We start from the raw sequence: 16,221 nt of genomic DNA on the forward strand, positions 1-16,221 counted from the left end.
TACCTGTTAAACCAAGCTCTTTATTTAATGGACAGTGTTAATGACACACGTACTAGCACTTATTCTCTGCTTTTATAATTTAAAAAAATTCTTTTCTAATAGATGTATAAAGAAATTTTTCAGTGGAAGTGGAGGTTACAATATTGATCCTGCAAAACGATTATTGGGTTTTTAGGATAAATTCAAATTCCACTTCAGATACGACATCAGTGTCCAAGTTTTCACAGCCAGCAACGTTATGAGATATATTGAACCTGGTTCTTCATGTGTAGATACCAATAAAGTTTCAGAAAAAAAGTAGTATGCAAATACTAAGAAATCAAAAGCATGCCTCCTAGTAAAGAAAGCAAGTTTCTTTTGCTTGGACCTCATCAACATGAGTGAAAAGTGGTCAGAACTCCTGAGCAGTATTTAATGTCATTGATATTTTTATGATCCAACCTGTTTTACAACTAAAAAGAAATATCACTAAATAAAGGTAGTAACCTTTTTATATCTTTAGAGTGAAAACAGTAAATAATTTAAAGCACGGAATGTTTTTTAAATTACTTTAATAAAACCAGTTTGTGGATCAAAGTACAGTTTAGTAGGACTGAATTTGGAAGAAGTATCATTTAAAACAGACAAATATTGTCAACTCAAAATGTAAAACAATTCATTATTTCCTAAAAGGTATGCTTTCAGTATCAAAAGGAACACAAAATAAAAGTTTTTGTAACTACTAAAACCTCTCTCTTTAACAATATTTTGCTGTGTAAAAGCTCACATCTGCAACACACACAGATTTCCAGAACTGCATTCCCTCATGTGTATAGTAATGGGGATAAGAAGGAAACTAGAGGAAACTTCCACTATTAAGCTCCTAATAATCTCTTTGAAAAATGGAAATACTTTCTTTCTTTATTTTTTTTATTACTTTATAAATGAATTTTATTTGTAATTGTTTGTTTCTTGTGATTAAATTGTGAAAACACCATTTGTTTTCAAGACTAAGTAGAGATGTGTTGAATGGATTGCTTGCCAGGGCCAGAAGAGGGAGCTCGAATTAATACTTTCATTTATTAGGCTAAAGCAGAATGTAACCAGAGAATTTATCAGTGAAGGTACTTTCAAAACATTAATTAGACACGTTGATGTATCATGCATTTAAATTAAATTAACATTAGCCTCTCTGATTGGCATTTGTAGTAACGGCAGCATAGGCCAGAGTTAAAGGTAGAAGGCTGCAGTAAATGCCTTCAAATTGACCTCTTCTCCTTTGCCCATCAGGTACATGGAGGCATTCTTTCCAATGGGAAACAAAGCTTTGTCGTTTTCTCCCAATTCTTGCTGTAAAGTCTCAGTACACACACCTCCTGTGAAGCCTCCAGTGCAAAAGACAACTTCAGGTATTTTTAAGAACAAACTGACTTACACCTCTCTGTTCTCAAAGCAGAATCAGCTAACTCAGGCTCTGCTTTTGCCTCCTAAGCTGCACTCTCTGCTAGTTATTATGTACCAAGTTCTTGCTGTGCTGCTTGGCAGAATTAAACAGCCACACATTCACTAAATTGTATATTTAGTAGTCTACTCGTAGTAGTCTACTGCTTTTAATAAAACGTGTTGCCACAGCTGTGAATCTAGACAAAGAATACAAAAGCACATGTCCTTGAGGTGATTCAGTCCATGTTGGATTAGACATGATTAATCTCTTGGATAAGTAAGTTTGTACCAAACAGCATGCAATTATTGCTTTACATGCTATAAATAACATGTCCACTTCCACTTAAGGTTTTCAGAAGTTCAGTGTAATAATTGTAACAGACAAACAGAATTGGGAGAATAGTACCACCAGAGAAATCTGGATAAAGTATACAAACAAGATCCTTTCAAGTAGCTCATAAGTGTGACAATGGGTTTGCAAGTGTACAGAATGTCATCTTTTATAAAAATATTTATATAGTGGCAAGAACAGAGCCTACAGAAGTGTGAGAGAAGAAGAGTATGTTTGAATTTTATGTCAAGGAGATGAAATCAACAGAAAGGGGAAAAAGACTTAAAGAAAATATTAAAATGTCAATATTAACAGAACAAATCTCACCACATAAAATCCATAACCAAGATGAGTTTGAAGGACTCTACAAATAAAGAAAATGTATCATAAAGGTCTAAGAATAAGACATACCTTTTCTTTGTCCTCCCACAACCTAACATTTAAATACAAGGTTATTCTCTCAGACCTTAAACCCTCACACCTGTAACTCTTTAAATATGCTTCTCCATCCTCAAAGAAATGTCTGTGTAACAGTTCTGGAGATTAGAAACGCATTGATTAAAGAACCAATTTTATTACAATGAGATAATTAAAAATTAATTTCAGCAAAGGAACAAAACAACATAATAAATAAATTGATAAATACAAGTATGCAGGTAGGCACAGAGAAAAATACTCAATGAAATAATGAACAGTGTGCCAAACAATAAATATTTATTTATTAATCTCATGGCTTCTTTGATGGCACTGGATTCCTCTCTTTCCGTTTAGCTGCTTTCTCCATTTTCAGCTGTAACAGATAAAGACACCAGCAGTGGTTCAAACACTGACTTGCAAATCGGCTAACTATGCAATATTCAATTTCTACATCCAGCCACAAATTTACCCGGGAGAAAGGTGCACAACATTATTATCCTAACCTAGCACTGCTTTCCTTTGCACCACAAGACAAAGGAGCACTTCCATGGCACTGCAGCTCCTCCTCTATTGAAACAGGCTGCCTTATCTCTGATAATGGCAATCTGGGTATTTAAGTTTCCCTCAAGGCCAGCGTGACCCTCGAATGTTCACGGGTTTATCTCCATGTCAATGAAAGGTGGAGCAGTTTTATGGCAGATGTCTAACAGACACAGTTAGAGGAACCAGCACACATAAAACCACACAGGAATGCTGCTGAACCTTCATCTCAGAGTCTCCCCGCTGACCCACAAGGCCATGACTTCCTCCTGTAAGATTTTTTCTACACAACAGGCTCTTGCAACATGGTAAAATTTATCAAAACATGCATTTTGCTCTGTCATTTTGTAGTAAGACTATTAACCCAAACAAATATAGCTGTTGGTTTGAGAAGCTACAATTTTTCTCAAGTACTGTCACACTTGAGAATGAAATCATATTTAGAGCAACTATATAAAAGGGATGCGGAGACGTTTGCATCCCATCTAACACATATGCTGCTATTAAAAATGCAAGAAAAAAAGAATTAATATGATTTTTCCAATCGTCAAAAAATATCAAAAGGAAATATGAACTCACTGCTAAGCAAATGCTGCTGGTCTACATAAAAATGCATTTTAAAACTCTTTCCCCTCTTTGGAGGCTTGAGGGTTTTATTTAAAATTCCTATTACTTTTTGCATAGAAAATAAAATCTTGGGGGGAAAAAGAAATTGAGAAATTTGTATTTGATGATTTCTATGAACCAGTGTAATATTTCTAACATCTGCCCATATTTTGTGATGATTTACAAAACAAAGAAAATTATACAGCATTTCACAAAGCTAGAACAGCTTTCTCCATAACAAACACCTTGTTGCAAGCCAGCAAGCAAAATGGCAAAAGAGTTTAGATTTTAAAAGTTAATGATGCAACATTGCCTAACAAAAGAATTCGTAAACAGTCGAGACAGACTTCAACTGAGATGGTGGAGCAAAGGGGCTAATGTGAGGAAAGAATAGGTGTTTAAACATGTGAATAACCCACACCACAGGACATTTAAATTAAAGATAGTATGGTGGAGGAGGCACCTCTAAGTGAGTGACATAGATAATCTAAGAAAGACAGACCAAATTTAGCCAAACTTACACAGACAGGCATTAAAAAAAAGAACATTATAAAATTAATATTATAATATAATTATAAAATTATAAATGAGATAGCAAACACAGAGTCCTAAATGTCACAGGGGAGTTTCTGTAACTCTGCGTTGTTGTTTTGTTTTGTCACATAGTAAAAGGTTATGGTTTTCTGTAATAGAGAATTACCTCAATTAAAATCTGCCTGGTTAAGGTAAATGCCATCCCATATGTGACCGACATCTGAAATCCTGTAGTAGCTCATAACTGTATTTTAAAATGTATGTTAAGAAGCTAGCTTTCTCAGGAATTGAGAAGGAATTACAAAGCACTTATATGCCACTTAATTCATACATGTATGAGGTTTAGACCTCCTCTTGTGAAAGTGTATTTAAATTAAGCAATAAATGTAGTAACTTGCCCGTTCTTGATAACGTTTTTCAAAATAAGCCATGTCATCAGCTTCTGATTGTTTTCCATGAGAAACTTGTCCTGTGGCACTTGAAGTACCTGAGAAACAAAACATAAACAATAACAAAACCCCTTTTTTATCAAGGATACTTGCTATTCCATTAGTTATGTTTTACACTTGGCACAACCCATTTAAAATGGGAGCTCAGCTTTAAAGGCAAAACCCAGAACTTGGGACCAAAAAGAAACCTTTTTATTCTAGGCTTGAACTTATCATAAATTGTCTTAGAGTTTAACAGTTATATTAATTAATGTTACATTAATTGTTATACTAAATAAGGGACATAAGTGTAAGAGATCCATATTCTACTGGCAGAAGGCAGTTTCACTAGATTGTGCTGAATAGGTACAATCCATTCAGATATGATGAGTTTCTAAGAGGAATAAGAATTTTGAAAACAGATCAAATGAATACCATTTATGGGAAAGATAACAAACACTAAGAAAAAACAATTTAAAGTAAAAAAACCACATCACAAGCAAAAATAACAAGCATTAAGTTATTCTAAGCATTTGAAGGACGTGAATGTTGTACTAACTTATCACATAACAAAGCTTCAGTATTCATTTTAATGCCCTGAGCATCCTTCAATTCATTAATAAAATCAATTAATTTTATATTAAATTCTTTCTCTATAACAGTATTATCCTACTTATACATCACCTGCTATCTGTGGCATGGTATGAGTGGAACTCGCAGGCCCCTGAAATGCTTTTAGAAATGGATGATCCATGCTAGTAATGGGAGCTTCTAGAAGTTCAGCAGAAGGAGCACCTGTCAGAAAATAAGTTAAATGAAAACAATAATTAACTCCAGGAGCTACAGTCCTAATACATATGCTGGGGTCAAAACAAGGTTACAGATTAATATCTACAACCCTCAGATCAGACCCCATAAACTGGAGTTAACAAAAGCAGTACAAGGATGGCTTCAAAAGGATTGAAAAGCTTTGTTTCTTCAATTACTACAGTAATGTTTTGGTTTCTAAACTTCAGACAAATTCAAGAATCCAGATCAGAATTTAGAAAATAAATAATGAATACTTGGCAATAATAGATAAAAAGTATTTCAGGACCAAACGTGTTATTAAATGACACAAAATCACAGAGCAGAAAAAGTATCAAGACCAACTACTCTGTCTGTTAGAAAGGTCTACCAATTACCTCTTTTTTTTTTTTTATGCTGAACAGCCATTAACCTTTGAGTTTGGAAACAAAAATGCTGTAAATATATAAACCAAGAAATACCTGTGCAGTATAAAGCTATAGGACCAACATAAATATGTTGTTCCATAAATGGAAGTATTAGATTACAGGAAATATTAGAAGTTGCAGGTTCTGTCTAAAGGATGTGCTACATTTCAAGCAGAAGTAACCAGGTTGAACACCAGAATTGTTGAAAAATAGTTTTTTATCAACTCACTACAGTGAGCAGGACAATGTGACCCCTTAACACCTTGAGGACAGCTGGGAAAGAGCTTTCTTTCTGCAGTCCTACTCCTATTCACCCAGTTTGCCTTCAAACTTTGAAACTCTATTTTGATTTGGTAGTTTTCAAAACTTAGGTGGAGAATTAAAATTTCATCTCAGGTCAGCTGCACATACCTATTCCACTGTCATCGAGCCTCATGTAGCCTTCTGCCAGAGAACTAAACCCAGTGAGCCCTCCCATGGCAGCGTAAGGAACATCCTGCCCCACGGGCTTCCCTTGGGCCAGGCGCTCCTCTTTCGTTTCCACCACTGTTTCGTGAGCATATGCTGGCTGACCACACGCACAGGTGAAGCAGCTGTGAAAGCCTGAACACTTGGAACCTGAGAAACAAGTAAAGGAGTGAGATGGTGATGGGATTTAAGCATCCAGCTGTAGGAAAAGGCTGTATAAAAGAGAAAGGACGACTCGTGGGATTAGATCCTGGGGGCATCCAGTCACAGGACCTTACCGAGCCAAGTTTCAAGTACCTCTGAGGATGGAGAATCCACCTCTCTGAGCAGCCTGGACCCATGCTGCATCAGAAATTTCTTTTCTGATATCTAACTGTATTTCCTATGTTGCAACTTGTGTTCATTGTCATTAGCAACACCCTCCATTCACTTACAATGAATAAAAATAAGCTGTGACACTGGCTGACAACCTACCACCAGCATTTGAAGGCAGCATTCCCTTCAAAGGTGTATAGCCTGGCTATATCAATGTTGCAGGGCTAAGAAATTTCATATCACAATTTATTACACAAATCACAATTTAAATGTCTTTTAAGATCAGCAAAATTTTCTCAGTAGCAAAGAGAGACTGTGGAAGCAACAAAATGGGCTCTACACAGGAATATTATTAGATTGACTTTCAGGGGGTTTGTAAGCTTACCAGCCACAGGATGCAATTGAAATAGTTATACAAATGTTATATAACATTCAGAAACAGAGTAAAGTGACCTGTCTGCCCTAGCTACACCTAAAACTGTCATCAAAGCCCCTCTGTAGCAATGATGTGACCAAGAAATTGAGGAAGTGGTGTTGCAAATGCTTTGTTATACAAATTACCCTGGTTCCAGCTCACATTTTGTGGAGCCCCATGAAAGATTTCTTTAAGTCTTTTGTAACATGTTGATCACATTGAAAATGTTAAAGGTTTTTTCATATTATTTTGGGCTCTGCTCAGTAACAGAACTCTGTGTTTGGACACATAATACAGTATATGTAATATATACAGAGCAACAAGCAGTTAAGTTTTTCAGTTATAACTTATCTGTTATGTTAGATATATCAACACTAGACAAGAGTAATACCATTACATTAAAACAAAACAAGTCTAAAATGGAAGCAATTCTTGGCACTTCACTGTGAAATCTGTGAAGCCCTCAGAAGTGTCTGGTATTTTTGAGAAACACTAAGCAAAATTTGTTATATATGTTAATATTGAAAATACTATGGTGTATGGATTCAGTCTGAATTATCCAGCTGCACATCTAAGATTTTCTCATTACTTAATCCAAATTCTTGAAAGGTTGTCATATAGATATTTTATGTTTATTCTATGGGATATGATTCTCAACCAGCAAAAGCTGTTCACAGTTTTTTCTGCACAAATAGAGACATCCCATGAAAGAAATTTAATAACAGCGCAGAACTCTAGCAAAAAAAAATCTTCATCTTACATAATCTGAGGTTTCAAACTAAAACATCTTTATGTATTATTTATTTCCTGTGGTTAATAATTACTGTTGTTTCATAACATTAATTTCAAACAACTGCAGCAAAAAGCTTCCTCTTAACCCCTTCTCTAAGATCTTGCTGAAACCTCATTCCCATTTGCATTTCTGGACCCACAATCTCTATGGTCATGAACTGCTTTGTTGGAGTACTAGCAATAGAATTACTTGGGAACACAGTACTACTTCCTGCTGAGTTGAGAGAAGACATAGAAGTGCATTAATGTTATAGTCAACAAGGCAATAGAGGAATGGAGAACCACACTTCTCTCTCTCAGACTACCAAGGTTCAGGTAGAAAAGGCACGTGCATGCAGCTGGAAGTGACAAATTGCAAAAAGGGTACTTTCATACGATCTTTAGGCATCTGTCTCCATAAGCACCTTTTTGAAGCATTTAGAGATTTAAACTCCTCCACAGGACCTAGGGAAACTAAGGATGTTGTTCCAAACCCTCCTATGCAAAAGGTGATGTCTTCCTTTCCATTTCTCATCCTTCCTCGAGGATGGAAACACGCATTGGTGACAAGAGCAGCGCACCCCCAGTACCCTGGCAGAGCACAGAGCCCTCTGGTGCTGCTGCTGTTGAGTTTCCTGGCAAAGCTGCAGGCCCGCAGTGACTCACAGGAGGTGCAGGGAAGCCCCGGCGCCGCGCTGTGCTGCTCAGGGAAGTGCTTGCAGCGGCAGCGAACGGGCCGGGTGCCGTTCGGGGGCACAAACTGGAACGACTGGCACGGGCAGCCTTTCACTCGGCAAGGCACACGGATAGGGCGCTCCTGGGGAAGAACCTCGTAGTCTGTTTTGTGTTGTTTATACCTAGAACAGGAAAAGGAATAACTTGTATGACTTTGTTAGTAGAAAACTGCATGAAAGGCTTACCATTTACTTCTCAAGTTTCATTTTGAAGTAGCTTTAACTGTACTATTTACTCTTAATTGTTAATTTTCAATTAAATGCATAATAGCAGGTGGTTTTACATCTATTCATTACATAAATATCACATATCCTTCTGTTTCTGTTTTCAGAGCACTACCAGAATCAATCTGATCTACGTTAACTCATGCCTTGCAGCTGAATTTATTGAGACTACAAAATCATTTTGATCTCAAAAATATATTGACATTTGCATTTACAAACAGTTCTTACTATTTAAAACCTAATTTTCTCAACCTTTAAACGTTAAATCAACTTCCCTATTTACTACTGTAAATGTGTCTGGGAATATTTCACACTTTCCTGATTTTTAAAAATACTAAAGTGTAAAAGAAGAGAAGCTACCCACCTGTGAGTGCAAAAGCAAGGTGTCTCTGGTCCCACAAGCTTACAGTCCATGCCAGTGGGTGATCTCCAGCTCACATACAACCTGTTCTGTAGCCGAGCTGGTATTACTTTTCTTTTGTACTCCTCATATTCCTCAGGAGTAAAGGGCTTTCCTCCATCATCATCACCTACAATTCTGTTTACATGGCATTAAAAAAGCATTAGAAAATGAAGACAATAAAAGTAGGTCTCTCCAGATTTTTTTTTCAAATAATATATATAACAGAACTTTTTCTGTAAATGCAAAACAAATATTTTATTTCATATTACTCTTCTAATAATTTAACAGAACTATAGCTGATTTTTAGAGAATGTTTTTTGAATAATGCTTTATAAAAAAATTTGCTCTGATGCACTGAAAATCAGTTCTGCGAGAGAAGGAAAACATTAATACAGCAAACTACCAGGGGTTCTTTTGGGAAAAAAAGCAATGAGCATCAAGGGTCATGGAACCAGCCAGCTCTGCCTCAGACCTCTTGACTGACTTCTGGCAAGTCACGTACACACGTATCTACACCCAACTGTACTGCAAACTTGTATCAGGAGATTAACCTTAGTCTAGTGTGAGTATTCAGCTGCAAGCAGGTGATCCCACTGCCATCAGAGTAACAAACAACACATCCAAGTTCTCTTCTGATTTGCAAGACTATGCTAACTTCTGCAGCTGAAGCTGGTGGGAGCTGTATCCCTCAATTCAGACAGGCCCATTTGTTTAAGCTATCACCATGCTCAAATTCAACATCACTGGATAGCTGGAACTCTGGATAGCATCCAAGTCCTGCATTTATGGAAACGATTAAATACAATAAATAAAATATGTAGAATGTAATTGAAAATTAACTGCAGCACTTACCTGTGCTGAAAGTGATTTTATTGTCTGTAATATTTCAGTTATTATTTATTGGATATGCTAAAACATACTGAACGAGTGATTCTTTGCCAAATACCCTGTGAATTTTTGCACTGCCAGCACTGTACAGCACCAGAATAATGTGCCAACACAACGCTGTCATTCGCACATCATCCCGGCCAACACCCACTGAATCACTGCACATCTTATGTAAGAAATACCACTGTGCCTTCCTCTGGTGTTTTACTCAAGGCTTTCCTAAACTAAATTAAGATCTCATCTCAGCACGACTGTGTTTATTTTTGTTCAGCCTTTCGAGAGGACCGCTGACAAGGTTAGCAAAGACACGCAGCAGTGTAGGGGATTTATACAAGGCAAAACTTTGAACTCATGATGCACAGCAGCCCGTGTATTCTGAAAGAGCAGTACGGCTGGCAGATTATCAAATAATGGTTTGGATTGGACAGGACCTTAAAGACCACCTAATTCCAGCGCCCCTGCCGTGGGCAGGGATGCCACATCTGGCGGACCAGATGGCCTCCCGCAGCACACCTCACGCTGCCGGGCGGGCCTGGATGCGAGGGACGATGCGTGACTGCTGACAGCCAAGGCTCGGAACGCGTCCTCAGCAGGGCACACCGGCCGCACCTCCGACTGCGACAGCGAGCGGCGGGCGGTGCGTGTGGCCCAGCCGAGCCGCCGCGCACCCCGGAGCAGCCGATTCAGGAGGGCCGGAGGCGGGCATCCCCCCCGGAGGAACCCCGGGCCGCGGGCCGGCTGCAGGGGATGCGGCACGGCTGGAAACGCCCGTCCCCCGCCCCAGCGCCCCCAGCGCCCCCAGCGCGCCGCCCCCGTGCCCTCACCGCCGGTACTCCGCGTACTCCTCCAGGGCCTGCGCCTGCACCCGCAGCCGCTCCATGCCCGGGGCAGGGCGCGGGGAACGGCCGGGGCCCGGCGGCGCCCGCGCACCGGGAGCACCGGGAGGCAGGCGGGGCAAGGGCGGGGGACAGGCGGAGGAAAGGCGGGGGACGGGGAGGACAGGCGAGGGGCAGGCGGGGGAAGGCGGGGGACAGGCAGGAGAAAGGTGGGGGACGCGGGGGCCGGAGCAGGCGGGCGGCTGGCCGCAGCACGCTCCGCACCGGCGGCCGAGAAACGAGCGGGCCCGGGAGGTGCGCGGCGCCCGTGGGCACGGCCGGCCCCGCGCTGTCCCGGCAGCTCGTTACCGGGGAGAAGAGGGGCCGGGAACGGCTTTGTTTTCTTCTGGTTTGCGCAAAGCGGGGAGCTACGTGGTAACCCAAAAGGCTAGGTCATCAAAACTTTACACTGTTTATTATATTTTAACAAAGGCATCGGCATTCATTGGCTACAAATTGCGTAATTTTTTTACTACTTAGTATTCAGCTCCGTATTTGCTAGTCATACCTCTCGCTTGTCTTGCTAATTAGTAGAGGCATGGTTCTGCCCATTTGAGCCTGGGGTCTGTTTTGAGTAGGTGGTGGCGATCGCCCACAGCTGGAATTACCTTTCCCCCAGTTACTGCTCAGTTCTGCTGGCTTGACTCGTGGTGGCGCTCATCCAGACAGTCCATTCATCTTGGAATTGTCTTCCCTTTTCCTTAAAACAATGCAGCCAAGCATAAACCTTCACAATGCAATTGCTCAGTCATAACTGTCCAGCTATGGCTACTGATTAGCAACTAAAAAAATTGCAAAGTTTGATTCATATCTTGAATTGAGGGGCTCAGTACCAAGGACAGGACACACAGGGTGTGCACACATGCTCTGGGGAGGCAGTAAGCCCTTGTGTCCCTCAGACAGAGGGGACAGCTCCCTGAGCAGCAGTGCCAGGGCACGGCCACACACACACCCACAATGCGGTGCCTCAGAAGGGCACCCACAGTCTTAGGTGCCACCAGCCACACAGCACAGCACCCACGCCCTCCCAGTGCCTGCCTTGTACCCCAGCTGCTGCTGCTATTTAGATCACCACTTTTCTGGTGGGTAGGTGAGGGGTGTCTTTGGTTGGTCACCAATTCCTCTTCCTTTACAAAATAAATGTTCCATATAAAAATATGTTTTGCTCATAGTTCAAGACTACAGGAGGCCAACTGTGGGAAACATTCCTAACCAAAGATGGTTCTTAGACTGGCAACCTGCAAGTCCCAGTTCCTCTCCATATGCCACAATCAATGTAACCACATTGGAACAACTCCTCCGATGTGTTTTTCATGAAACCATCACAGGCTGCTGTTTCTGATATTGCACTATCTCTAAATAAATAGTGTAAATTGACTGCTTCCCTTTGATATAAACAGACTGGCCACAAAGTGACCAAATAGGTGAAGAAAAAATATAGTACGTTTTCCTTATCTGAGCTTTAGGAAATTGGTATTTAAATTGTGCTCTGCCCGCTAGCATAAGCCATGAGCCTTGAGACTGTCAAATTGAGATCCAAGAGGAAAGGCTTTTTCCATACCATACAGTGATACTTCCACAGAAAACAAACAAACGAAAACCCAGCAATGCAGGGGTTTAAACTCCACATGGTTTTAAACTGGGCAAGCCACCAGCAATGCAGCAGAAGGTGAAGAGGAATGTCACAAGGACTATGGCAATGTTTTGCCAAAACATCCCTCAGAGGGAGAAGAAACAACAGGGACACTCTCAGGTTCCCAGCAGTATCCAAATAAGGTGATAGGGCATATGGTTTGGGCATTTGTCCTGTGGCTATGCCACATGTACAAGAAATTTCAGCAGAGCAGACAGCACTGCAACACAACACACACGTTCTGTCACACTGAGATGTGAACACAAACAGGTCACCCTCAAAGGCAGGAAAGATATGGGAGCAAGTCCCCACTGCAGTCAATGCATCTTCAAGTAAGCTAGTGGAAGAAAATAAAATCACACAAAAAAAGTCAGGATTGTCAGGGAAAAGTCAGGGAAGAGAAAATTCCTGCTATGACCAACACTTCACAAAAGAAACAGATGGGTGAAAGGGGACCTTGAAAGCAGGACTAGAAGCTCTGCAGACAGAGGGTTTGAACATACTGAGGAACACACTGCTCCACAGGAGCTACACAAAACTGAAGATCTCTGAGATACCTTATCTGTATGCACATTTTGCTGGTGCCAGAGATCCCAGCACTGCCAGTAAAGGGGGAGGTGTGTGTTGGGGGGAAGAGCTCTGGCAAGCCTGGTTCACACAGAATGAGCAGAGCTCCTGTGTCATGAGTTGCTGTGTCTCATCTGTGCAAATTCTTTGTTAAAAACAGTCCTCTGAAATACAGCTTGGTTTAGAGAGAAGGGCCAGATTTCTTAATAAGGCAGCTTTCAGTGAGGGGTACAAATGCTAGTCGATATGTCACTCACATCAGTGTTTATGCATGAACAGCCAGTGAGAACTTACTGGGAGTAGGAAATCAAGTATTTTGGGGTTTTTTGTGAGGCATCTATCTTATTAACTACTTCCCATAAAAACATTGGGGATTTTTTTCCTGGATTTGATCACAGCAAGTATTTTGCAATACAGAGAGTGTTCAGTTTACTAGCACCCAGTGCTAATAAGACCCCCCTTCTAAGAGCTGCTTGGATCCAAATCTGGATCAGTAGGCTTACTTGGGAACAGATATAAAAGGTACTTTGTAACTCAGAAATGGGGTTCTTAGCTAACAAAGGTATCTCAAACATTCTCTTTTTACTGTCATATCATGAGTATTGGAATACATTTTGAATTTCAAAAAACAATTCCTGTCTCTCATCCCTTCTAGAAGATTGTTAATAGACATGCAAAATAAAATTCATTAAAGACTACTCAAAACAGATTTTTTTTTTCTTTGTAAACTACCAAATAATTTTGAATAGCAGGGGAGGAAAAAAAGAAGGCTTTCTGCTATTGTGAAGAAGCCATGACACTTAGGTTAAGTAAAAGGAAGAGGAATCCAGATGGCATGTTTTACCTCCTGTAGTTGTGATGTAGCATACGGATACTGCTGGCCCAAGATCTCTGAACACATCAAAGTGGGTTGAACATATGGACACATACTTACAGTACAGCTCTGTGAGACCTAAGGTGCTGCCTACACATCCAAGGCAACAGCTTCATGTTTCACAGGGTGTTGACAGTCTCTCTCAACACCCTCTGTTAACAATAAAATGTGAGACCCTTTAAAATTTTTAAAACCCTTACAAGTTTGACAAGTGCTTAAAATTATTCTCAGTGAAACATCTATAAATTGAAGATAGCTACTTCACTAATGCAAAAATAATGAATTTAGGAAGAACCTGTTTGAATATTTTAGACCTCAAGTCATCATTTTGAAGCAGTAGTCAGTCATTCTATTTCTATGGATCTGGTCAATGACTGTCTGGTTAGCTCTTCTGAAAATGAGAAGAATTTATGTGGCATAAAGCATAACAGAAACAGTTTCTGTCATATTGTTTTCCCCCTCCACATGTGTTATCAATATCCCGATATACTTAAAAGCAAATGCAAACAGTACTCACTTTTATAAACTTCTAACCATGACCATAGACTATGCTACAATAAAAATTCATTTGTGTATTATTAAACCTAGTTTACAGTATTTAAAAATGTCAGTATGTTTTTCTTCTGTTTTGCTATCAGAAAAACGGAACCCAATTTGACACCAACTGACAAAGTAAGTTGATGAATGCCACAGGGAATATGGAAGCTCATGTGCAAGCAAGGATCAATTAATAATGAAAGGTTTTTGCTGGAGGTACTGATAAACACAGTTAGGAAACTTGTAGTAATTAAGATCACTTAGAGATAAGATTATTAAGCAGCACATGATGCCACTGGTGCTTAAGAGATGTGATTCTATGAATGTATGTAATGTGAATGTTTTTTAAATTGGGCTTCATTTTAATAACCTAAAGGATACTTTCAAATGCCTATGTGCATCATTCCTAACAAACTGAGATTACTGAAATATCCATTCAGTACTAGCCTTCTCCACATGAAAAACATAGCGAAAGTCTAACTCACTTTTTTGGCTGCTATAGATGGAAGTCTCCCATTTTGCTCTTGCCTTTGAAGGTGGCATGCTATCAAACACACTAAACTGAACCCCAAGAATAGGAGACTCTTTGTTTTGTAAAGTACAAAATAAATAAAGAGCACAATCATTAGGTGAGGAGGGTCATATTAGGATTAATTGTTAATTGACATTCTGTATCACCTTCAAAAATACCACACCAATTTTACATAAGAATGTTTTAGACATTCAGCTCATTCAACTACTCAGTGTATTTTTAGGAATTAAAAGGTTTTCATGAAAATGTAATAAACTGGGATGTTAAATTTTACGCAATTTAAGTAACTTCTTGATAGAGGTTCTCAAATTTACTCTACTTCTGCATTCCCACAAACAAAGGCTGTGACAGCAGCAAATACCCTCAGAACATGTACTTGCACAGGAGGTGTTTGGTTGCTAAAGCAACTTGCACACATCACAAACATGATGCAGTTTGGAAACCTCTGCATTAGCAAACATTTTAAGTTAGAATTCAGATCTATCTAGTCAGCTTCTTTAAATGATTGTGTTATTGAAAAACAAGGATTTAGCACTTACTTGGAAAACCAGACAACTGTGCACTATGTGATGCACAATACTGGGTGACAAGGATACTGATGTTTCAACACACTAAATATAAGAACCGGTATATCCTGGGCCATGTTTCTGTATTTTAAAAATTATTTCATTTAAAACAGATCAGCAAACTTCTGTGATCTTAACAGTGTATAGGCAGCTTGTTAACAGCTGTTTCAGTGTGTTTCAGAAGAGGGTCTGTCCATCCACTCATCTCAGAAGTTCTTTAATGTGGAACCACTCAGTACTTCCTCCTCACATACAATTGTGAGAAAATGTTTGGATATCTTCATTACATTAAGATTACTATGCAGAGATGCAAAACTATTTATTTGGATGAGAAAAGCAACAGAAGGGACAAGAGAATAAAGACAATTTCCCCAAGATTTTTGCCTGCCAGGTATATAATTGTAGAACTTGAGGACTGTATTGAGACCTTTGGTGATTCTGTCTATTTAGACAGCAATCAATACACACTCTTCTCTTTCCATTTTTCTTCATTAGAACTTTTGTTTGGAAGTGGATCTTGAACATTTTTTTGCTACCTACATTAAGCAATCACTCAGAGGCACAGAAGTACTGCCAATTACCTAGTGAAATCAGCTGATAAACACTCATGAGGCAAATTACAGCTGGGAAAATTCAAGTCTCCTAATTTACCAAAAGATTTCAAGAACAAAACCAAAATACTCCCCCCATCCTCCAAATCAGCAGGTTTTTATATAAGAGAGGTTATATGTCCTCCTGCCTTCCAAAAAACAGAAGGAGGAGAAAGAAAAGGAAATAAGACCCCAAACCCCATCCAGCCTAAGAACCAGCCAACCATAAGGAGATTCCATACAAACATAACTTGAATGAAGTCACTTGGGGGGGCTTTGTGGTGTCATCTGAAATGCAAAATACACAGCTGCATCATAAAACTTGTAGCACAGCAG

General features: G+C 39.6%; 1 protein-coding gene across 2 annotated transcripts; it reads right to left on the minus strand.

Moving 5' to 3' along the window:
• Positions 1 to 2,307: 2,307 nt before the first annotated feature.
• Positions 2,308 to 11,603, minus strand: FAM221A (family with sequence similarity 221 member A). Of its 2 annotated transcripts, none has more exons than XM_063410473.1 (7): positions 10,536 to 11,603; positions 8,785 to 8,958; positions 8,128 to 8,318; positions 5,904 to 6,110; positions 4,963 to 5,073; positions 4,249 to 4,337; positions 2,308 to 2,543 (listed from the first exon to the last, which is right to left on the minus strand). In XM_063410473.1, exons 1-7 carry the CDS (start codon positions 10,589 to 10,591, stop codon positions 2,481 to 2,483), a joined length of 891 nt encoding a protein of 296 aa, XP_063266543.1. In that variant the 5' UTR covers positions 10,592 to 11,603; the 3' UTR covers positions 2,308 to 2,480. The 2 variants fall into 2 exon arrangements, with proteins under 2 accessions (XP_063266543.1, XP_063266552.1); XM_063410482.1 differs by lacking the exon at positions 10,536 to 11,603 and adding an exon at positions 9,375 to 10,489.
• Between the last annotated feature and the right edge of the window lie 4,618 nt (positions 11,604 to 16,221).

Source organism: Prinia subflava, chromosome 1 (genome assembly GCF_021018805.1).
Source record: "Prinia subflava isolate CZ2003 ecotype Zambia chromosome 1, Cam_Psub_1.2, whole genome shotgun sequence".
In the NCBI taxonomy this organism is placed as follows: Eukaryota; Metazoa; Chordata; class Aves; order Passeriformes; family Cisticolidae; genus Prinia; species Prinia subflava.

Coding starts and splice junctions, on each gene's coding strand:
- FAM221A (XM_063410473.1), bottom strand. CDS start 10,591: ATGGAGCGGCTGCGGGTGCAGGCGCAGGCCCTGGAGGAGTACGCGGAG. Junction 6,111..8,127: donor GGGGCTTCCCTGCACCTCCT/GTGAGTCACTGC, acceptor CTTGTTTCTCAG/GTTCCAAGTGTTCAGGCTTT. Junction 5,074..5,903: donor GCTCGATGACAGTGGAATAG/GTATGTGCAGCT, acceptor ATTTTCTGACAG/GTGCTCCTTCTGCTGAACTT.